This window comes from Barbus barbus, assembly GCF_936440315.1.
Source record: "Barbus barbus genome assembly, chromosome: 2".
In the NCBI taxonomy this organism is placed as follows: domain Eukaryota; kingdom Metazoa; phylum Chordata; class Actinopteri; order Cypriniformes; family Cyprinidae; genus Barbus; species Barbus barbus.
Window position 1 is genome coordinate 14,906,831 of NC_136730.1, and position 25,618 is coordinate 14,932,448.

General features: G+C 37.1%; 1 protein-coding gene across 7 annotated transcripts in view; it reads left to right on the plus strand.

Moving 5' to 3' along the window:
* The window catches only part of exoc6b (exocyst complex component 6B), a 108,398-nt gene that overhangs the window by 16,169 nt on the left and 66,611 nt on the right, over window positions 1-25,618 (plus strand). For all 7 annotated transcript variants that reach the window (XM_079443125.1, XM_079443127.1, XM_079443128.1 and 4 more), the window contains exons 2-6: window positions 5,846-6,011; window positions 6,201-6,248; window positions 6,358-6,448; window positions 7,689-7,734; window positions 12,868-13,072. In XM_079443125.1, the coding sequence (XP_079299251.1) occupies window positions 5,846-6,011; window positions 6,201-6,248; window positions 6,358-6,448; window positions 7,689-7,734; window positions 12,868-13,072 (556 nt within the window). The remainder of the gene's footprint in view (window positions 1-5,845; window positions 6,012-6,200; window positions 6,249-6,357; window positions 6,449-7,688; window positions 7,735-12,867; window positions 13,073-25,618) is intronic.

Sequence of the window (25,618 nt, forward strand, 5' to 3'; positions counted from 1 at the left end):
TTAGTTTCTGTTATATAACCGTTTGTTTCTTGTATTCTTTTTTTACTATCCCACTTTTCTTAACTTTAGACATTTCTTGCAATTGTGCCCTGAGCTGTAAGCAGCCAAGGAAGTTACATTTCTGTGACTTTACTAGAATTTTAAATGTTTTGATTTATTCTGTTCAGTTTTAATGACAGCAGCAACAATCAGGTACAGCAGAGCAGAGTTTTTGGCTAAGGTTTCCTATGTGCAATGTGTTTGCAGCCACAAACCTCAGCAGAGAAGCAGAGACCAATTTACCACAAAGGTGCAGCCAGGTCCACACCCAGCTGAGTCACTGCAAAAACACACACACAAGATTATTTACAGGCCCTGCTGTAAAACTCTGAGATGCTTTTGAAGGTTGAAGGATGTCCAGTGGGCTATGGCTGCTTTAACTTGTCGAAGGTTTTTGTTTGGTGGTACCAGGGAAGTGTTTAAAATCATTTTGTCCTTTTCTCTCCACAGTGGCCTTGGTAGTTTAATAGATTAAGGCTTTGATAAGTGCTTAATGGCTTCCTCTGTTTTATACACAATCAAACTGCCTGTTGTTGTTTTTATTTAGTTGATCTGAAAAAAAGACAAAATAATTACTTGTGCTCCTGGTAATATTTTGTTTATCACTTGGTCCGTATACGTCAGTGCTCCCCCTGCAACTCCTGATGGCATGTATGGAGCTTTATGCAAAAGTATTGTTTTTTTGCACTATTTAAGAAATATCCTATTAACATTTCACATATCACACATATCCTATTCACATTCATATATCCTATTCATATTTGTGACCCATTACCAAGATAGTGGGGGGCTGCCATTATCAGCTGGTCATATCAAGACATTTTAGACATATTTGTGATATTTTTAGACCGGTTTCTTGGTACATCTTTTAATCTTTGTGATCTTTTAGTCTTGTTCTCTAACTGCTCTCGAATTCATTTTTTAGATTTAAGATTGACATTTTGTGCTCTGCATGTGTGCAAGAAGTACTTGCAACATCTGTGGTGTTTGAACTAGAGGTTGGGCAACATTATGTGTTGCTCAGTGCTTTGCTTCTGGCATTGCACTACTACACACATCATTTATCAGTCGGTTTCAGCTTGAAGGATTTATTTGTTTCTTACACTCAGCTGTGGCACTGTGGCCCATCTCTGCCCTCACTATTGCTGCGTTTAGAGGAATTTACAGTTTCTAGGGTAGCTGCTGCTACCTTTCTCTTCTTTTTTTAATCCCACTCTGTCCTCAGGTTTTTCTGTGCCGTACCGTTCCTGGTACGTACCTCTTTTTTAGCATGCTTCCATGCATCTGTGTTCTTTCTTATCTGTGCTGTTGCTAGAACCAAAGAGTTGTTAGCAATAGTTTCATACACTATCAGTTAATAGTCTGGGGTCAGTAGATGTTTTAGAAAGAAGTCTTGTATGCTCACCAAGGCTACATTTGTTTTAAATTTTTTATTTTATAATTGTTTGCTACATTTTTTCATTACTGATTGGACACATTCTTACTGATGCTTTTATACTGTCACAATTGATTTTTGCAAATGCACAGAATCTCTGCCAATCTTTGTGTAAAAATAACATTATGATGCTGGCTGCCATCTTTCTGAAGTCATATATTTACCCCCTTGTAATTTGGCTCTGAATCTCAGGTGAAAATTGCCATTTTGACCCCCCTCTACAAAATAGTGGATTACTCCATAAATATTCATCCATGACATTTTATTATTTTGGCTTTCATTACTATACATGTCTGTCTGTCTTCAGAAAAAATATTAGCAAAATCAAAAATTTGAGTCAGGGAAGTTTTTGAAATGTGGTTTTGACACGGAATGACCTAATAGAATTTGCTATGGCTGAACCGACCCATAAACTTGTTTTGTGCTTATTCTAGTGATTCAGAAGAGAAGTTGAGTATCTTACAGCTAGTAATCACATGTTAGTACAATCACTGCTCTCCCATTTGAACAACACAACAGTGTTAGTGTGCTAGAAATGATCATGCTAGAATTGTATTAGTAGGTGCTTTGTTGATTAACTTTATACAAAAATAAATCCCAAAGTTTAATTAAGTGAAAGGTTATTTGAGCAGTTATGATCTGTAGAGTCATGATCTGCAGTGACTGTACACTCTTCCCTCTGTTAGACAGTGATCAGATTTCAGTGTTTAGCCAGTGTACGGCGTATGACTATTTCCTCTTTTAGAGCTTCTAGTGTTACCTCAGAAGCTCCAGATGGAGTTCTGCCCTCGCCATCAGAGAAGGATCTAGTCCAGGGTCAATAAAGCAGAACCTGAGGGCCAAACTTTGTTCAGGACAGTGTTCGCTTTCACTGCCTGTAATGTATGAGAATGCAGAGAGACCTCATGAAAAATAATTAATCTCTAAAGCAATTATAAAAAGCAATTGTTGTGCTGCAGTATGTCCATGTTTAAAGTGATTTTCTCAAACTATTCATTTCCTATATTCCTATAGTTTTGTTATTGATTATGAATTCTATTAATTAGTTGTTGCAGCCATAGTTAGGGAATGAAGGGACAGCCCTCTATAGGGCCTTAATTTTCTGCCAAATTGATATGACTGACAGCATTAAGCAGTTCAGCATTTGCCCCTTGATAGTTATTTCTCCTGTGGTTAGTGTAGTCACTGTCCCAAAATGTCAGTGGTCAGTACCAGTACTAGTAAAATTCCACTGCTCTTTGAACCAGATGTGGTACCATAACAAAAACTACTTTAACAATTTTGTTTCGCTCTCATACAGATAGCTGTCAGTTGCAGCCATCTGTATTAGCTTTAATCTATATTTAATTCATACAGTGAAGACTGGGCAGATTTTTTTTAACCTTTTTTTAAAATCTCTGTTGAACTACCTGGTATACAGTAAGTTTGATAGGATGAAAGTACAGATCAATAGGTATGCTATTACATCATAGACAGAAAAGTGCACTGCTATTGTTGGTGTGAGGTGCTGATGTGTGTTTGTGGGGCTTCTAAGTTTAGATCCTCTGCTCTATTTCCGATCCATTCTGTTTCCCAGCTGCCATTGAGCTATCTCTAGATTTCAGTGAGCCAACAGGATATGACATAATAGCACACATAAGCATAGGTTTTCCTTAAGTTAGTCGAGGGTGACGGCAGTTTGTAGAGGAAATGCTGTGAATAGGAATACTGTGTAACAGGTCCACACACACACACACGACACACACACACACACACACACACACACACACACACACACACACACACACACACACACACACAGAGAGAGAGAGAGAGCTAAGAGCAATGTTATCATTCCTAGACCAAATGAATTAGGCTGTCTGTTCAAACAGATCCAGTATAATCTAACAGTAATATTGAAATGTCAAATTTTAAATAACTGTTTTTCTATTTTAATATATTTTAAGCTGTAGTTTATTCCTGTAATGGCAAAGCTGAACTTACAGCTATGTTTTTGTAGGAATGGAGACACAGATGGCCTTTACTTGTTCATTTTATGACACCCTTGGTGTTCATATCAGCAGAAAAGCAGAGTAATTGCAAAGCAACAGTCCATTGATTCACTGCAACACATATCTTGACATTATGGCTTTTCAGTTAAGTGACAGGCATGATTTTGTGTTCTCATATGCAAATAAAAAATTACATTTTTGAAATGTTAGAGAGTGTGTGTGACATGTTTAAGTAGAAACGGCTTCTTCTCCTTCTTCGTCATCGTCGTCTTCTCTCTCTCTTTCCCTCTCTCTCTCATATATCCATTATTTCTCTACCAGGGAGTGTTGGGAAAATGTCAGGCTCCAGCTTTTCCTCAAGGAGGGTATCACATTTCAGTTTTGGGAACGTCACCCTGTTTCCTAATAGTACTTGTAACAATGGGAGCCAGAAGTGATGGCCAATCAAGTAAGGTTTACCCGTGCTGTGAAACAGGTAAAATCAGTACATTCATGCAGTCAGGGAGATATTAATGCAACATTTGATTATCTGTAAGGAAGAGTCTGGGCAGTGATGCCTGATGCTTATTATACATTTATTTTTTATTTTTCAAATAACTGGACTGATGGGTGTTCTTGAGCCAGATGCAGTACAGTCTCACACAGCTGGACCACTCCAGCTGGGCTATTTAAAATTTGTTCAGCTTTTTGTTCCCATCCTTTTTCTTGTTTTTGTGACTCTTGCTAAGGGAGTTGTGCAACACAGATTATTGAAGATGACCCTTACTTCCAAAATGTTTAGTGGTTATATTTGCTTTTCTTTTTTTTATTAGTTTTTTTTTCATTTTCATTTTTTATTCATTCTTTTTTTTTTTTTGGCTTTCATAGAACAGTGTCTGAGGAGACAGGAAACAGTAGAAGGAAAGAATCAGAAAAAGGACTTTGAGCAAAGATTATTACAAATGATTTATCAATGCATATTATTATTATTATTATTATTATTATTTTTATTTTCTAATTCAAAAATGGGCCCTCATAATCCCTCTTAAATATCTCCTCATTGATGATGTACATTGTTGTGAGGGCTGGCCAATCCAACAATCCAACATTTCTCAATTGGAAAAAAAATCAAGTCATGCCAGATTTATCTTGAGAACGTAGTTTCTGTATTATAATGACTTTTAATAGTTGTTTCAGTCAGTGTTGAGTATTTGAGGCGTCTGCTCATTTGTCTGTTCCAGTGTTCTTTTTTTTTCCTGTACAGTGCTCACATTTCCTTCCAGCGTCTTCCTATAGATAATACTAAATTCAGGTTGAGAAGTGCTTTCACCTTGCAGCCCTGGATTTGAGGTGTGTTTACAGTGCGAGTGTTTGTGGAGGAAGGCATCAGTGACGTCAAGGCTGTGCTAATGGACAACATTTCCTGAGCCACAGGAAGGCTGTGCTCAGGTGAAGCCACATGGAGTGTTTGTGTCCTGAATTGGTCTGTATTTTACTGAAAAGGACATAGCATGCTTCCCTGACAGTCCTCCTCACTATGATATTGTCTGTTAGGTTAATTTTCATATGATGATAACCTCTATCAGGAGACTGAGATATGCAAGTCAAGCAGAGAGAGGATGGACTCCCCCTGCTAAGTCCCGATTCACCTTGAACCTACTTTCCTTACTATTATATGCTTATTTTTTGTCCATTGTCACCATTGGCTTGCTCACTGGAGGTATTAAGACAGTGTTGTCTGTAAAACTGCTCTGGGCACTGTCTGCATTGAGAAGAACACCTTAGAACCAAACTGAATCTAATTGTGTTCTATTGTCACTTGTACTGGAAACTTGCTGGTATGGACCTCAGTCAGGTGTGTAAAATTAAATATGGAATCTACAAAAAACGTGTGGTATAGAACATATTTTTTTTGTGTTGGCAGAGCTGAAGGTGGGATAAAACCGCGCATATTTAAAAAAAAATAACCCTGGCTATTTGCTGTGTTTGGTCTGATTTCAAATTAAAAAGAAAAATATATGCACTTACAAATTGCTCTTTCAAGTTCCAAGCTTCTCGAGGAGTGTTTATTTCGTAACTTCTACTGCCATCTAGTGGTAAACACCTAGTGTCATCGATAGATTTGACATTTTACCGAGACTTAATTAGCATTCACTCACTCTAAAGTTGTTGATTATATTACATAATTTCAAAACGGTTAAACAGCAACAAGGCACTTCATATGTTATATGATAATCTTCATATGATAATATTTTCTGGTGTCCATTTATGTGTGCAAATAAATAATCAGTAATGGTATAATATGTTGTATGTGGCATTGATGTAATGTAGACTAAATATATTTATATATATTTAGTAATTTTGACACTGTTTTTTTATTTTTCCCTTTTTTTTCTGGAAGGTCTGTTTATGATGGACGGGAACATGGACTCTTCATGGAAAAACTGGAAGGGCGGATCCGCAACCATGACCGCGAAATTGAGAAGATGTGCAACCATCACTTCCAGGGCTTTGTGGACTCCATTACTGAGTTGCTCAAAGTGCGCGGAGAAGCCCAGAAACTCAAGGTGCAGAAAGAGGAAATGGGGGTTTGAGGGAATCCTATAAAACCAGAGAGAAGAATAAAAGAGAAACATTATAGACCTGGACTAAAAAAAGATTTCAATAACTTTTGTGTAATATGTCAGGAAAAATCCAGACATGTATTGTTTCTGTTTTGATCACGCCTAGATAATTGGTTGCTTTGTCTTCCTCAGTGTCAGGTGACCGAGACCAATCAGAAGCTCCAAAATGACGGCCAGGAGGTGCGTGTCCTGCTTGCTTAGTAGTCTTTGATTCAGAACTTGTTACATTAAAAACAAATATAATAATAACATCAAGCATTATTAAAATCGGTGGTTACCTCTCCTGTAGCTCCTGACATCGATGGATGAGCTGAGACAGTGCCGCCTGCAGCAGAGGAATATCGCCACCACCATTGACAAACTCACACACTGCTTACCAGGTACAAACATCAGGCCCATTACCGTGGGAAGTAAGGGTGCTGGAGTGAAGCCCACGAACAAATGGGGGTGCGGTGTTAAAATGAATGGACAGTTTGTAACAAAAAATAAATAAAATTCATTTTGTATATTCATTAAAATTAATTGGAAAAAGTAGCCTAAGCCTACAATGACAAGAAGCAACGGTTAAACATGAATTAAGCTGAATCAAATTGACTGTGAAAGTTGTTTCAACTTATTAAACTTAAACTGATTTAAATCATTTGTTGCCATGGTTTTTTAAATTATATTATTACCTATAACATGTCTGTGCAGTACCCAAATTAAGAATTAACGACCATTTCTACAGCCATAGCAAAGAGACAGCAGAGAAAGAGTGAGAGCGTTTATCTCAGCAACAACAAATCTCGCATCTGTAGTGCTTATTTTGATCTTTAACGTTAGATCTTTCATATTCTTAGAAAAAAAATGCTTAAGGTTGATTCCATATTACTCTTAATGGGAAAAAAAAACACCCACAGCATCAGCAATGCTACAACGACAAAGCCGCTTATATTAAGCATAAAACTTTTATGAACAGAACGAATAAGACTGATGTACCGGCGTTGTAACACAAATAAATGAAAGGTTTTTGGATTTTCCCCTTACTTTAAATGAATGCTTATTTCTCATTATTATAAATGAAAAAAAAAAACATAGGCTATACAATTAAAACAGTACAATGACAAATTCACATATATTATACTTTTATTAACAAAATGAATAAGGATATGTTTTACCTGTGTTTAACACAAATAAATATGGATTTCCCCTTAGGCTACCTTAAAAGATCGTAGGCTTGTTTGTGGTTTATTATCTTATTAATTAAAACATCAGCCATAATACAATGGCAAATTTGCATATATTAAACATCGATATAGCCTTGCGTTGTAACCCAAATAAATAAGGTCTTTCCCCTTATTTAAAATGAATGCTTAATTTGTGGTTCATTGTTATTTTTTTAATTAAGACCCAGCAACAATAAAGACACTCACTTAGGCTACATTAAATGAAGAAATTAAAGTTTTATTAACAAAAGTAGCGCTTTTGGATCCGCCGTCATGTCACGTGACCCCCCCCCCCCCAAACTTTTGAACTGTAGTGTAGTATTTTTTTTTTCTTTTTTTTTTGTAAATGCTTGAAAGCTTACATGATGTTGTCTTGACTGTTTTTCCACAATTCCACTTGTATTTTTTCTTGCAGTGTTGGAGATGTACAGCAAACTGCAGGAGCAGATGAGGGCCAAAAGGTATGACATCTGCACACATCCCTTTTTTTGTGTAAGCTGCAGATGAGCACTAGGTGGCACTAGAGATAAACTTATCATGGTTGAACTTAAATACACAAGTGCAGTTCAGTGCCCAAAATATTTTTACATCTTTACTTAAAAAAAGCCAATTTGAGAATAGGACATTCCCAGCTGGGAAAGAGAGAGTGAGGTGTTGATGATTTAAACAGGCCGTAGATCACTGGACTACTGGAATATCTCATCCAGTCTGATGTGACTGCAGCAGTGACCAGACAGACAGAGAGAGGGAGTTTTTCAGATGTCTTAGATTTCCAAAGCAGCATTTGGCAGCTGTCAGCAGTCAGAGACACAGAGGACACATTTGGATTGGATTTTCTTAGCTTTAGCAGCTGCATACATCGAACTGTCCCAGCATAATCAGGCATTCTTCTTATTTATGTTTTTTTTTTTTTTAATAGTCTAGGATAGTAGACATCTGATAGAAAGGTGGAGGGAGTGAAAGAGCACTTAGCTCTTATATACAAGCATGTTGCAACCCTCAGGGGCCATTTGTGAAAAATGAGAGAGGGAGAGAGAAAGAAAAGTTTTACACCATATAAAACGACTGTTAAAGTTAACTGTAAAAAAATATTCAAACATCTAATCACTTTATTAGGGGGTAGAAAAGAGATGCACTTAATACATGAATTAGTTTAAATTAGTTTTGCATTTTTTCTTAAAAAATAGAAGTACTTTTAATATGAAGAAAATATACAGTTGCCTTTATTTAAAATAGAGGGCCCCTCGCTAAGGGATTGTCATATTTGTGTCAAAAAAAAAAAAAAAAAAAAACCCTAAAAAAGCTAGTCCACCTAAATTGTGTGTGTAAGTGCCACTCTAAACATTTTGAAACATTGGTTTTGGTGTCTTTTTGTGTCCTCCGTGTGACCTGAGGTATTGGCCTGCAACTTTTCCATCCATCCATTTTGGTTTTTATTTATCTCTGCTCTCCATGTTTCTCCATCTCTCTCGTGTGCTTGGTTTTGCCATTAGCCTGGAGGTAGCAGCTGGGTCGGCCAAGAGAGACTCTCTCCTCGGCGTCGGGTCTGCTGTGTAATGTTGCGTGACTGTAATGCTGTATTGAGTGTGTGTGCGTTGAGCATAGCTCATCTCTGAGATCATCTTGATTGGGTTAAATTGTTATCATGCTGAGATCTAAGTCTTTAACCAAAGGTTAAAAACATGTACTGTATGTGCAAGGCTCAACAGTAAAGATGGCTTGGGGAGAGTTTTGAGAGTTTTGGGTCAGTTTACATGACTGTCATTTGTCCTTCAGTGCAATCTTCAATCAGTCATGTGTCATGTGTTTTTATGCTTAGCAAACTTAAAGGATTGGTTTATTGTAATGTATTGAACTTCTTTTCTTGTGGATTTTGCTGATTTGTCACCAAGGTAAAATTCTCTATAAATGGCTAATAAAGAAATTGTAGAAATTCTATTTAAAGGGGTCATATGATGTGATTTCAAGTTTTCTTTTCTCTTTGGAGTGTTACAAGCTGTTTGTGCATAGATAAGATCTCTGAAGTTGCAAAGACTAAAGTCTCAAACACAAAGAGATATTCTTTACAAAGGTTAAGACTGCCACGTCCCCCTAAAACGGCTTAGACCGCCCAAACCTATACGCAATGAAAGGCGGCGTAACCTTTATTCTCGCTGCAGTATTGTCAGGGCTCACAAAATTTCTAATCCCCTGGTAGCCCTTCGGGCAGGTACTCTTCAGATTTTGGTAGCCCGAAAATAAATTTAACTAGTCCAAATAAAATAAAGACCATAAATGTCAATCAAAAACATTTTCAATACACAAATATCAACGATATCAAGGAAAGAGTTTTATTTTACTATTTACAAGGTATCTGCAGAATTCTTAAAAATCTATTTAAGGCAATTTGAAAAATTCTTTCTTAGACAGTTTTAAATATGTTAAATGGTATAAGGACTTAAAAACTCTTCAGTTTAGTTGTATCAAATTTAAGGACCCGTGGGAGCAATGTTCCTTCTAATTTTTTTTCTTGCTGAACAAAACTTTTCTCTATTGGGCGGACATTTCGGGCACCTGAGCAAAAGTATCCTTTACACCAGGCCTGTACAGCACGCACACAAAAAAGTGTGTAACTTTTAACTTTAATGTGCCATTTATATTTGATTTGACCCTTGATGTAACTAAACGATGTACATTTTAGGTTACCTGAGAAAACATTTTTACTGTACTATTGTACAGTTCAGTACTGTACTGTTGTACAGTTACACTGCAGTTCAAAAGTTTGGATCAATAATGTTTTTTAAAGAAGTTTCTTATGCTCATCACGGCTGTATCTATTTGATTAAAAAAATACTGAATATTATTTCACAAAATAATATTGTGAAATATTATTGCAATTTAAAATAAACTTTCTATTTTAATATACTTTAAAATGTAATTCATTCCTGTGAAGCAAAGCAGTATTTTCAGAGTCACATGATCCTTTAGAAGTCATTCTAATACGCTGATTTTTAATCAATGTTTTTTTTTTTTATACTGTATTTTTTGGGACCTGTGAGAGATAGATAGATAGATAGATAGATAGATAGATAGATAGATAGATAGATAGATAGATATATATATAATATATATATATAAAAAAAAAAGTTTAGTCAAAATAGAGATTGTGTTACAATATAAACTATTCAAAAGTTTGGGGTCAGAAATTTTTTTCTTTTTAAAAGATACTTTTTACATTTTTTTTTAAAGAAAGTTAAATAAACTTTATTCAGCAAGGATGTGTTAAATGGATAAAATTGACAGTAAAGACTTCTATTGTTAGAAAATATTTCTATTTTGAATAAATGCTGTTCTTTTAATTTTTTTTTATTAATCAAAGAGTCAAAGAAAAAAGATACACAGGTTCCAAAAAAATATTAAGCAGCACAACAGTTTCAACGCTGATAATAAATCAACATATTAGAATAATTTCTGAAGGATCATGGAACACTGAAGACTGGAGTAATGATGCTGAAAATACAGCTATCACAGGAATAAATGCTGTTTTATAGTATAGGTATTAAAATAGGAAACCAATATTAGAAATTGCAATAATATTTCACTATATCGCTGTTTTTTCTGTATTTTTGAAATGAATACAGCCTTGATGAGAAAGAGACTCAAAGCCAAAGACTCAAAAACAAGGTCAATTATTTATCAGGTTTATAATATAACCTTAACATAATATATTATCAAAACAAACTATTTAAACTGACAGAACAGAACAGAATAGAACAGAATAGAATAGAATAGAATATAGAATACAAAAAAACGTGAACATATGAATTCTTCTATAGCTGTCTAAACATCATTATGAAGTACAGTTTGTACAATACTCTTGTGTGTGACTGTACATGTTTCAGAGTTTTGTTACGTTCTTTGCCCATCCTCCGCTATTTCCAGCACTTAATCAAGCCACTCTTCTTTAATACATGAGGACGTTTTATTTCACATGTCATTGCGTTTGCGTTGTCTCTCGTGTTGAGCGCGCCACAACCATTGAAGTATTCAGTTTCTACAGCGACTCATTTGGTGCATATCGTTCTCTTTCTATGAAACCTGTAAACCGCATTCACTGGTTCTAACTCTGTCGTGACATCAGCTCTATAGCGGTTTGCCCGAGCATTGCTATTCTTTCCTTTTTACTGCGCCATTCAATAAAATAGCTTCCCAACTCATTTTTGTGTGCGCGAGGCACATTATTTCTTCTGCGCGGCCGCGGTGGAAGAAGAGCGCGGTCGCGCGCACACTCAGCTTAGAGGGAACATTGTGTGGGAGCCCTTTATTTAAGGTAGCCCGTCGGGCAGGGCAGTGATACATTTTGGTAGCCCGACTGGTAAACACAATAGCCCCAGGATGTCGGGCTAGCGATTTTGCGAGCCCTGATTGTTGTTGCCGACGCCATGTCATGGAGACGCTGTGTGTTTCGTTGCGAAAGTACTTGTTGGCCTTCCATTGAAGTGCACAGCTAGAAATCAGTGGTTAAGTTATATTTACAACACTGTTCCTGTACAGTACAACACACATATTCGAGTGTGTGCAGCGCATTTTACAGACGACTATTTCCTGTTCCTAGGAGAGAGTAGCCTACAATGTGAACACTATAAAGTGGGTCAATTCCAACATTGCAAGGACAGTCTGATGCTTCTGACTCACAGGCTTGTAAGTACGTTTCGATATTTAAAGAATTTGCTACTGAGGACAGTAGTGTTTGTTTGGCGTTTCTATGATCACAAATGCAGACGTGGTGTTAAGTTTATGTGGCGCAATGCGTAAAAAGACAGTATAAGTCATTATAATTAGTAATAATGTCCTCACGGAATGCAACAAATGCCTCGTATATAGCGGGTTTTATTGTTTTAGTCTTGTCGCTCTGGGACCATAGACTGTTAAAAGGCCGGGACACGGCATCACAACATGGGAAGGGGTGTAACATTTCCCTCACACGCTTGAGGTATTCGGCTAATCACAACACACAAGATAGCTGGCCAATCAGAGCACACTTCGCTTCTCAGAACGATGAGCTTTGTAAATATAGGCTCGTTTCAGAAAGGAGGAGCACAGAGGAGCTACAATAATGTACAGTATGTGGAAAATAATGTGTTTTGAACCTTGAACCGCGTAAACACATTGCATTACACCAAATACACTAAATAATGTTCTTTTTAGCAGCATATGACTCCTTTAAAATCATAAATGAAAGATAGAACAAATAAAATTTTAAAATATTAAATATTTAATATATAGTTTTATAAAAATGTCAAAATATATGTATATTATATTTTTAAAGTATAAACAATCTAAAAAAAGTATAAACAAATTAAAATAACATTTAAAAAGTAATACAAAATATTAAATGCACACATGTATGTGTGTATATAAAATGCATCAGTAAATATGTATGTACTAATTAATTTCTTCATATAAAATATTTTGTCACATAAAAAAAGTTGTTGCTTTGTCGCCGTTGAAAAACCTTATTGTTGAGCCCTGCATGTGAGGCCATTAATAGTGGGAAGGGTTTTGAAGTAACAGATATGTGCAATCATTTGTGACCCTGTCATATTTTCCCCCAGATACTACCCAGCACTACGAACCCTGGAACAGTTGGAGGAGAGTTGTTTGCCTCAAGCTGGATCATATCGTTTCTGCGGCATCATGTCAGAGAATATCCCTCGCCTGCGCACGCACATCAGAGACGTCTCCATGTCTGACCTCAAAGACTTCCTGGAGAGCATCCGCAAGCATTCGGATAAGATCGGAGAGACTGCCATGAAACAGGTGTGTGTGCTTGAGTGTGAGAGACAGAGAGTGAGCGCTCATGTCTGAGTAATGCCTGGAGGTGTATCAGAACTATTCTTTGACAGCTGCCTCATGTGCTCGCATCTGACCTGACGGTCACAGCTGGGTTTCAATGCATGGTCTCTGAGGGAAGGACAGATTTCTTGTTCTTCGGTAGTTTAACGTGCTTTTTTCCCATTTTTCCTTTCATCTTATCTCTGACCATCTAGTCATCTAGTCTGGAGGAATAAGAGCTACCAATCTGTTCCAAATCAAAGATCGTTTCAGGTCGCTTTTGTTTATGCCAGAGGAATCGTGGAACACTGTGTATGGACACTACTTCAAGGACAGTGCACGGAGAAGACCCAGGGAACGCATATGATAGAAATTTGAGTGGATTTTTCGTTGGAATGCAGAAAAGTCCTCTGCTTTCTTTTAAAGTTATTAGACCAAGATGGGGTGAGGAGTGCATTAGAATATGAAATGCCAAATAGACATTAAGATCTCCCAAGCACTATAAAAATCTGGCTTCGCTTTTTTGTACTTTCTTTAACATATCTTTCTTTACTATCTTACTTTTCCTTCTTCGCTGCGGAATACAACTAGCCATGATAGATGTTATTGTGTGAAAGCTCCGTTGGTGGTGGTTTCTGAGGCAGGCATTATTATTGCAAAGGTTATTTCACATGAATGATACTTCAAATCTTGTGACTTACTGAGAGGAGGTAGACTAATAATTTTCTAAGAAAATAAACTTTTATATTTTTGTTTTGAAGGTTAAAATGGGCAAAAACACATTTTCTTTTACATTGTTACACGTCTTGGTACCAAAATATCATAGAGAAGTTGGCCTCCAACAGGGGTCTTGCAATAACTTAAAATGATTCAAAATAAGAATCAACTTATAAAAATCAAGTTATTTCTTATTTCAATTCACTTATTTAATTTTTATTTTTCTATGAAGATCCAGGAGTCTCACTGTCTGGAAAACCCTGATTTCTAGACCTTGAAAAGTCAATTTTTTTTTTTTTTACTTCATGGGCATTTTTATACATTTTATAAATAAAATTTCTACCCAATAAAATAGAACTTGACATAACTAGAAAAAATTATAAGTAAAAATATTTACAAATTCTTAATCACAAACAAAAAGTTATGGAGATATTGAATATTGTTGGACAGTAGGGGGCCTTGAAGTCAAAGATATTGAGTACTGCTGCCATTTGGTTAAAACCACTCAGAGACACCTTAGCAACACCTTAGCATCACCTTAGCATCATCAATGCTAATTTTGCACAAACAGTCACCACCCTCACATTTTCTTCAGAAAGTTCTCCGCTCTTCTAATCGCTAGCAGTTCCTCTCAATATGGATCAGTTGCTGATCCTAATTATGAAACAGTGGGGAGTAAAAGTAGCCAAAAAGATGTCACAGAAGAGTTCAAATATTCCTCTCTGAAAAAGACCAAAGCCAGGCGTACGTGTGTGCGCGTGATGCTGTGCTATAACACGTGTTCACTTTATTTGTGTGAACCTTTTGTTAGTTACATCACAATACTTTTCAAGAACACAAAAGCATTGATACTTCTAACTGACATTTTTCAGTAGTTGAATTTGGTTCAGATTTTTTTCAGAATAGTGTAGTTTTTCCAGGTGTAATGCAATGAAACACTGCATGGCTGGTTTTTATTTCACGTTTTATTGTGCATGCAGCTTTACAGCCAAGCGAGCTGAGGAGCTCTCCTAAACGGTCTTCTGTTCTGTCTTATATGAAACATTGGAAATTCAACCCATTCTCCTGTTTGTTCAGACGGTTTGTTTAAATGAAACGATTCAAGAAACGATTCACCCATTTAAGTCCCTGTGCAGAAGTGTGACATAATATGTGTTCTTTGAATAAAATATTTAGTTAAATTCTGCTGATGTTTCCAGCTAAATGCTGTATGTTAGGATGCACTGTACAGTGGGGAATTTTTTTTTTGATCCCCTGCTGATTTTGCACGTTTGCCCACTGACAAAAGAAATGATCAGTCTATAATTTTAATGGTAGGTTTATTTGAACAATGAGAGACAGAATAACAATAAAAAAAATCCAGAAAAAAAGTTATAAATTGATTTGCATTTTAATGAGTCAAATAAGTATTTGAATCCCCTATCAATCAGCAAGATTTCTGGCTCCCAGGTGTCTTTTATACAAATAAGGAGCTGAGATTAGTTTGTTACCTAATCTCAGTTTGTTACCTGTATAAAAGACAAACTGTCCACAGAAATAATCAATCAATCAGATTCCAATCCACCATGGCCAAGACCAAAGAGTTGTCCAAGGATGTCAGGGACAATATTGTAGACCTAGACAAGGTTGGAATGGGCTACAAGACCATCGTCAAGCAGCTTGGTGAGAAGGTGAGAACAGTTGGTGTGATTATTCGCAAATGGAAGAAACACAAAATAACTGTCAATCTCCCTCAGTCTGGGGCTCCATGCAAGATCTCACCTCGTGGAGTTTCAATGATCATGAGAACGGTGAGGAATCAGCCCAGAACTACACGGGAGGATCTTGTCAATGATCTCAAGGCAACTGGGACCATAGTCACCAAGAAAACAATTGGTAACACACTGCGCCGTGAAGGACTGAAATCCTACAGCGCCCGCAAAGTCCCCCTGCTAAAGAAAGCACATGTTCAGGCCCGTCTGAAGTTTGCCAATGATTCAGAGGAGAACTGGGTGAAAGTGTTGTGGTCAGATGAGACCAAAATCCAGCTCTTTGGCATCAACTCAACTCGCTGTGTTTAGAGGAGGGGGAATGTTGCCTATGACCCCAAGAACACCATCCCCACCGTTAAACATGGAGGTGGAAACATTATGCTTTGGGTTTGTTTTTCTGCTAAGGGGACAGGACAACTGCACCGCATCAAAGGAACAATGGACGGGGCCATGTACCGTCAGGGCCAGGGCATTGAAGCCTGCCAGGGCATTGAAAATGGGTCATTGATGGGTATTCCAGCATGGCAATGACCGAAAACACACGGCCAAGGCAACAAAAGAGTGGCTCAAGAAGAAGCACATTAAGGTCCTGGAGTGGCCTAGCCAGTCCCCAGACCTTAATCCCATAGAAAATCTGTGGAGGGAGCTGAAGGTTCGAGTTGCCAAACGTCAGCCTCGAAACCTTAATGACTTGGAGAGGATCTGCAAAGAGGAGTGGGACAAAATCCCTCCTGAGATGTGTGCAAACATGGTGGCCAACTACAAGAAACGTCTGACCTTTGTGATTGCCAACAAGGGTTTTGCCACCAAGTACCAAGTCATGTTTTGTGAAGGGGTCAAATACTTATTATAACTGTTTTGAAATGTGTTTTTCTGGATTTTCTGTTGTTATTCTGTCTCTCACTGTTCAGATAAACCTACCATTAAAATTACAGACTGATCATTTCTTTGTCAAATAAATTTTTCCCCCACTGTAGTTAGGTTTTTTCTTTTTTTTTTTTTTTTTGGAATTTCTTTGGCATTTTTGCCTTTTTATTTTGATAGGACAGTAAGTTTTTGAAAGAAGGGAAGTGGGGGAAAGAAGGGGAACGGGACTGGTAAAGGTCCACAAGATGGTACTCAAACTTGGGACACCCGAAGCGCAATGGCACTATACAGTATGTTGGCGCAGTGCCCATGAGTCTGTTGCCGCCGACAGTCTTCTGTTTAAGTTTTAATACTCATTATCTGTGTGATCTGTATATACTGTATATACTGCTTTAATGAATTGTATAATCATGTAGTTTTAAATTTAACGACAGAGATAATCCTACCAGATTTTCATGTAGTAATGTAGTTGGCTGCTGCTTGTTTCTGGGACTAGTTTTGTAACTTTTTCTCAAAAGCTTTACTGTACTTTAATCACTTCAAATTATGAGTAGCATGTAGCTTGGAAAGCTAGAGTTTCAAAGTAGCTTCCCCAACACTGGTTTCTGGAAAGTTAATTTTGTCTCTGATGATGTTGAAGAAGAGGGCAAGTTGGAGAATAAAACAATAAGTGTATTCATCCAGGTAGGCAGGACTGAGGTACAGTAGATGCGTGTTCTACCAGCAGATTTTAATGCATTCACGTTCTGACATGAGCAAATGCATGTGGACACCATGAGTTGTAATCAGAGATACCCGTTTGTTCTGTTGCTGGTCTGCTTCCAGTCGCCCTGGCCCAGCCTTTTGTTCCACTTTGTCCCTTTTTCCTCTCTCCTCATCAGCCTGCGCCCTGGTCCATAATTTGAGCAAACTGTTGGCTCCCGAAGCTCTGGTACTTGGTGAGTTTCCACCGGTCCAATCTGGATGGTGGGGACTGTTTGGTTTGAACTCTCTGATGGACTACTCTGAGTCTGATCATGCTTTGTTTTTCAAGGGGAATTCACGTCTGTTAGTTTGTGTTAGTGCCACGAGGTATCATTCTTTGGAGTTTTTTTAAATTCACATGAAAAGAGGTTTATATTTGCATATGAAAGTTTATCATTAAATTTAAAGCTGACAGTTTTTCCCATTTAGTTTTTTTTAAGGATTATTGCAGTAGCTGAATATATATCAGTTCAACATTCTTAAAACAGGAATATAATTGAAGTTGTATCCTTTATGAAGCAAGATTGCATGCTTGTATTTATCAAAAGTAGTTAATGTTGGTTTCCCGAATCACTCTCTTCTTCACCATTTTGCTCCTACATTATATCTCCAGTACAGTGAATACAGTAAAATAACTGTTTTCTATATTGATATGTTTTAAAGACCTGTTTATTCATGTGCTTTTATTCTTTCCAGCAAAGCAGAATTTCAGCATGCATTACCCAGGTCTTCAGTGTCACATGATTCTTCAGAAGTAATTTTTATATGCTGATGTTCAGGACATGTGTCTTACTATGGAAAAAGAAATATTTTGTAACAGTGTAAAAGTATTTACTGTCACTTCTAAACAAGTTCAGGTTCAAATTGTAAAACTGTAAAATTTACTAGTATTTGTTGCAATTTTTCAGCCTGCCCACCACATGTGCCTCTACGTGATTGGTGTTTGAGACCTTCTGGTCATCTGTGTTCAGTATTGCGATTTTATTGAAGCGATTAAGGGAGTAGAAAAGAAAGGAATCACATAACAGGGTGAAGGGTAGATTGCATAAGAAGGAGTCAAATTGGGAACAATCGGTCAGTATCCCACTTTTTTTCATAAATTTCTACTGACCGTAACAAAACCCCACAGAGAGCCATGCAGATGCGCAAATAAGTTCCTGTGCCATTTTAAACCATTTGCATAAATTGTAAGGATTAATCCCCGAGTGTAATTTAAGATTAAAAATTAATAAGTGTGTTTACATTTGAACTTCCTGCGCGTCTGCAGGTAAAAATATGCTCATTAATCTAATTAAAATTAATCAGTCATGGTATTTAGTCATGTAAATGCATTTAAGTGACCGAACAGCAGAGTATAGAATTAAGTGTCGCTTCTGTTTGTCATTTTCAGTGTTTTTATGAAGAATAAGCATACTGTCACTGTGTTTTGAGAAATAGCATAAAGTTCAAATTCACATCCCATGGTATTTACACGCGTCTTAAAACAATACTATAGTACTACCTTGGTGCATGTCTAAAAATACAGTAGTACATGTGATAACGTGGTATTTTCAGGGATGCCATGCATTTACACTGTATTTATTTATAAGAATATTATGTCATAAAAACATGGTATTACTATAGTACATATGCACAACACATAGTAATACCACAATACTTTTGAGTGATGCCATGTATTTACATAATGCTCAAAATCATAGTATGTCATAAAAAAACGTGGTATTTCCATAGCGCACGTTAAAACGTGGTATTTTAGTGATGCTATGCCTTTGTATAATACTCAAAGAAAATACCATGGTATTTTTTCAGTGATACCATACATTAACAGAGTGCTGACAAATGTATAATAATTACATGTGAATTACATGTGAAAAACATGGTAATAGAATGGTACCTTTTTTAGTGATGCTATGCTTTTATAAAGTACTCACAGTAATGTATAATAATGCAGTATATTGTAGTATGTCATAAACATGTCATTAGTATCATAGTATATGTGAAAAACATGGTAATACCGTGGTACTTTTTAGCAGTGCCATGCATTTATGTAATACTCAAAATGTATGTGAATACTGTAACATAAAATAAAAACATGGTACTGCTGTTTTACTATAGTACATGTAAATAAAAACATGGTAATACCATAGTATTTTTTTTGTGATGTCATGCATTTATATAATACTAAAAAAAAACATATCAGAATATCATAGCGTGTTGTAAAAATGCAGTATTATGCATGTGAAAAAGCATGGTAATACCATGGTATTTTATTAGTGATGCTATGCATTTATGGATTACTTTTCAATTAAATTCACGTTTATTTGTAAAGTGCTTTTCATGATTCAGATTATTGCAGAGCATCTTAAAGTTTCTACATTAAATTTAGGAGTAGCTTATCAGTGGTTATCTCAAGGTGATGGCCATATAGCAAAAATGTACAGTAAAAGCACAGTTAGTAATTACTACAGTTGTGTTTACTATGTTGAGAGTTGCTGAAATCGTTTGGTCTCATACTGTATCGCGTATCTTGTCAGTGTGTGCACTTGCTTGGCCATTTTTAGTGATTAATAGGAAAGTGGGTTCAGCTGAATTCTAGTAGTGATTTGTTAGATAGGTATAAAAAAGGTTATTATACCACGGCAGCCCTTGTGTGAAGCCCTCTTAGTGTGAAGACCATCGACTCTACCGTGCGACTCCACCGGGCTAGGACACCGGCAAAGGATATAAGTATCGCTTTTTATTTTTATTTTATTTTTTATTTTTTTCCTTTTTTTTATTTAATATTTCCTTTTATATGATTACTATTGAAATATTGTTGTTGTATGCATTTGTCAATTTTATTTAATTTCTGTATTTTCTTAAATGGGTGTGTATAGAGTATTTACAGAGTGTTAACTTTTAGTTTTAGTTATTTTTTCTTATTTGTAAGTCGCTTTGGATAAAAGCGTCTGCTAAATGACTAAAAGTAAAGTAATATTGGTTGGATGCAAGGTGGACGAGATTGCCAAACAGGTAATGAAACACACTGGTCCATGTGATTTTGGTTTTGTATTTTCTTGGGTGCCTGTCCTACGCTTCCAGTGGCCTAACGTGGTTAACGGCTCTTCCCAGCGTACTTCACCATTTCCCATCACGGACTTCTATTTGACCCAAATTCTGCTGATGCGATCCATGTTTGACCCAGTCTTGGCCGCCAACTTCAGCTACTGCTCGAGTCTCTGAGATAAGCCTTGATCCAGGGTACGGCTGGAGCTGATCTTCAGCGGCTCCCTTTTGGGAACATATTGTTTGAATGAATCGTTCTCCATTGGAGCCTGACTTCGTATCCCCAGGTTTATCTACAAATAAAAGAGAGAAAGGAAGTGTGTTTTGGTGGAAATTGCAACGGGACATCAAGTATCTGCTTTAGCTGAGAACTTCCTGGTTCAGTCTACATGCCTATTGGCATCTATTAGGTAACTGTTTATTTAGCGCTGGCTATAAATTTCTGATCATACCCAAATATGAAATTAGGTTGTTGTTTCCAGTTCAAAAGTTTGGGGTTAGTAAAAAGTTGGTAAGAATTTTTGATGTTTTTGAAAAAAAAGTCTCTTATGCTCACCAAGGCTGCAATTATTAGATTAAAAATACAGAAAAAACTGTAAAAATATTATAACAATTTTAAATAATACTTTTCTAATTTAATATGAAAATAAAGCTGATACTGATTTTGTGCTGATTTGGTAAAATTTCTAATTATTTTTTGTCAAAAACAGTGCCGTTTAATATTTTTGTGGAAAACATGATTTCATGTTTCTTTGAAGAATTGTAAGTTCCAAAGAAGAGTATTTATTTAAATCTATTTTAGGTATATTCAATTTTTACTTTGAGCAATAGGTAACGTGCCCAAAACACTATAACAACTGCATAACAATGTGCTAAAAAAATCTCAGAGTACAACCTAACAATCACATACCAGCACCCTGGCATTGTGTCAAGGAATTTAAATATCACTTACTTTTTTCTTCAGAAAATTTAAAAAAGGTTCCCATTTTAAACCAACAGAACACCCTTTATTTGATCTCAATTCACCTTTTTTCCACCAGCCAAGGCTCTCCATCTTGTTGTTCCACTTACATCCAGTAGGTGGCAGCAGAGGTCATTCCAGACTCTGCCTGTCTCTGCTGCTCTGTAATATCTCCCACAGAAGTGGAATGTTGGTGTAGAGTTAAAACAAAATTCAAACTCCAGTAACCTTTGAACAAAGTGGCCATCCAGCTGGCACTTGCCAAAGCCTCACATTCCTCCTATTAAAGTTTGTTTTCTTGCATGTCTTTGAGTCCTGTAAGATTTGTCTTGTTGGCGCTCGTTCACGTGCGTGTGTGTTTTGGCTGTAACCCGGCACGTGCTGATTAGAGCAAAGCTATGGAGTTGTTCCTCAAAAGTAAACGAAGTGAACGATAAATCAAGCTCTAATGTCACCTTGCACAAGCTTTCTGTTAACTTGGAGAATCAATCTGTAACACTCTCTTAGGCTTGATTGCTGACACAGACGCTGGCTCCTGGTTCTGACCTGTGACTTCTCCTCGCAAACAGATGTGACTGCTCTGCTTACATGTTGGCGCTCTTTGTGGCCTTTTTGCAGCTTCAGTAGTGGTTTCTGCTGTTAAATACAGGAGGGTGCCGTCGCTCTTTCTCCTTTTTTGTGGGTTTCTGCTCCAGTGGTTTTGTGGTGGAGTGACGTTGGAGACGTTCTGACTGTAGAAGCCAGAGAAGAATGGATCGGTTGCTCTTTGCTGACTGATGAAGAACAGAGCACCTTTTCCTCCCATCATTTATGTTTCTCTTCTGTTTAGGGGCTTCGTTTTTCTTTTTTGACTCTGTACTTGTCCACTTCTTAGTCATTTTTGCCCATCCATCACCGCATATTATGGTCACATTGTTAGTGTAGTGTGGAGAAATACTTGAAGTTTCCACATTCTTAAGGCTGATGTCACAAGACAGATGGCATCGGTACTACCACCGAATACCTTTGGGCAATAAATCGGTTATTTCAGGGCAAGACCCTCAACCTCAAGTGGATCCACTTCCCTTTCCACAGCAGAAATGGCTTCTCTTTAGCTTTGGATGGCTCTCCTTCCCTCCTCCCTGCTCCATTCTTCCATCCTCAACTCCAGAGGAGCGAGTAAGCGCGTGAGCGAACCACTAATAACAGAAGGCTATTTGTCTAGGGGCTCTGTGATCCAGACTTGCAGACTGGTTCCTATTCCACTGGAAATTAGACCCAGTCTCTGAGCCTGTGAATGTTTTAATTCCACTAACAAATGATCTGAAAATAAATATATTGGGAGATCCAGTGCTGTAATAATGGCTCCATTGTAAGCTGTGGAGCACAGAGAGTCTGTGTATGTGTGTGGAGTACTGTATATAGAAGTGGTTAGTCAAAGATTATGTTATAGACCTCAAGTTTGAATTTGAATCTTCCTTTTCTTTTGAATCTTTTTCCCCCCACGTCCCTTTTGTTCTTTCAGTCACTTTCAGCCCATTTCTATTCCAGTTTTGTTTTATTTAACTCTTGTTTGTATATTTCATCTGTAGGAAGACATCTGAACATTTAAATGACAAATGTTTCCACTAGCTTCAGAATGACTGCTAAAATACTCACTTTGTCTACTGCTTTGTGTTGGTTAGAGGTTGGTCAGAGGTTGGTTATATCTACTTATTTGGAAATCATCACCTTGTCAAGCAACATTGTTTTCCACAGGCAATCATATGAATATTCAAAACTGTGGACAGGACTATAAAAAAGCTAGCTTAAACTTAGTTTATGGATTGGTTAAACTTTTTTTTTTTGGCCACTAATATTTTGAAATTTGTCTTTGCCTTTTCATATTTACACAGTATATAACACTAAGTAATGGTAAAAATTACGGTTCATACAGTATAACAATAACAACTACAAATATATAATTAGTTTTGAGATTGTCGAGAAATTTCATTTACGTCTTTTGCAATGCTTCAGGGACTTTACAAATTACTAGGGCTGCCCCCTAATAGTCGACTAACCATTAGCGGACCAGAAGAGGCTTGTGCGACCAAAATTTTATTAGTCGCAGAAAAATAAATAAATAAAAATCCACATTGGCGAAGTCACGCAGATCATTAAGGGCTGGTCTATGTGGTAGTACATCGGGCAGGACATCCAAACTCTAGTCTATCATTCATCAACATCAAATATGGCTTATCATCTGAAATATGTAAGTAGCAGCAACTTTACATTGCCGCTCAATCTAATGTTAACTTAGAGAAATGTGCGCCGTTCAAGTGTCTGTGCAGAGTGTGCAAGCTGAATAGTAACGCTCACTGCAGGACAGATGGAGGCGTCGGTGCACCACTTGCTCATAAAATACTCCCTCATTTTCGGTAGGGCTGCCCTCGACTAAAGATTTTTGTGGTCGACTAGTAGTCGTTCATCTTAAGCATTAGTCGAGTAATCGCACATTTATTAATAAAACATTTAAATCATAATAATGAGCCTTTAATTGCCTACATTGCCTAATAAGTGCTCAGGCACACACATAAAGCTTGCCATGGCACACCAGCAGAAGTAATGATTATGAATGTGTCAGGGAAAAACAGTGAGGAGGCTGCATTAACATTTTAATAATGTATTGATAAACTAGTGCTCGTCGTCATTCTGAGTGCACACAAATAAACTTTTCAGATTTGAAAAATTTATTATTCTTATCTGTATGACCAAAAATGAGGGTATTTTATGAGCAAGTGATGCACCGGCGCCTCCATCTGTCCTGCAGTGAGCGTTACTATTCAGCTTCCACACTCTGCACAGACACTTGAACGGCGCACATTTCTCTAGGTTAACATTAGATTGAGCGGCCATGTAAAGTTGGTGCTACTTACATATTTCAGATGATAAGCCATATTTGAGGTCGATGAATGATAGGCGAGCGTTTGGATGTCCTGCCCGATGTACTACCACATAGACCACCCTTAACGATCTGTGTAACTTGTGTATTTGTGACAATGTGTATTTTTGTTTACTTATTTTTTTCTGCAACTAAGCGACTGCAATTTTGGTCGACCAAACCTCTTCTGGTCGGCTAACGGTTAGTCGACTATTAGGGGTCATATTTGGTCATACAGATAAGAATAATGCATCTTTTGAATCTGTAAAGACTCTGTTTATTTGTGTGCAATCAGAATAACAACGAAATGTTGCGTTTTTGTAAAATAATGCGCTTTCTGTCGTCTCGTCTCTGTGAACTTGAGTGCGAAGCTCAGAAACTCCATACATGCTTGCCTTTAGACATAAAAATATAATAACAAAAATATAAATATAGATGAAAATAAAAATATAGAGTGCGAACTGCCTACTTTCAAATTAACCAATTCAAATGGAAAACAAATATTTTCCAAGTATGTAATCCTTATGAAACATGCATACAGGTGCATTCACTATGCGGAGATGACGAGTCGGTGTTGCCGACTTCATCTCTTAAACCAAAAAAAGCACAAGTTTATCAATACATTATTAAAATTTTAATGCAGCCCTCTCCCTGTTTTTCCCTGACACATTCATGATTACGTCTGCCTGTGCGCTGTGGCAAGCTTTATGTTTGTGCCTGGGCGCTTATTAGGCAATGTAGGCAATTAAAGGCACATTATTATGATTTAAATGATTTATTAATTAACGTGTGATTAGTCGACTAATGCTTAATGACTACTAGTCGACCAGAAAAATCTTTAGTCGAGGGCAGCCCTACAAATTACAAATGTTTCTGAAGGAAATACGTTTTGTACAGATCACATAACATCTTAACAACTAATAGTGTTTTCTGGATGCGCATTTAATTTTTCACGAGGAATAGTCCTCTCTCATTTGGAATTTTCCATCACTGCATTAACAAAGTTACATTCTTATTTAAATCCTGAAATTGCTGCTGTGGATAACTAATATGCCTTTCTTTTTTTAAATTCAGAAGTTGGGGCCCTTCAGGGGATGCTAAAGGGAAGGAATTTTTGCAGCGTTGGTTTCTTTTTGTTTGCCATCCTGTACCCCATCACTCTGACGCAAACGCCTCTACTTAAGATGAGGGGACCGAACCAGACAAGTGGAACACAGTAGCCAATGAAGCACAATAGATAACACACCACTGTAACATACTGCTTTTATGGTTTTTAAGTAGAATGTTGGGAAAAAAGTGATGCTCTTCTTTCATGAGAAGATCAGGACCACCTCTGGGCACCACCATACAAACCAAAACATTGAGATATGTGATAAGTATGAATAATAATGAACTTGAATGTTGGGTTGAAATGTTCACATCTCTTCCTTTAATGAAGCCCTTTAATTCTGATGCTCTTAACGGGAAGGAATTTTTGAGTTGCAAAGGTCTCTTCATGTGCCACCACCCGATACACCCTCGCTGAGTAGGCATGACGCACATGCCTC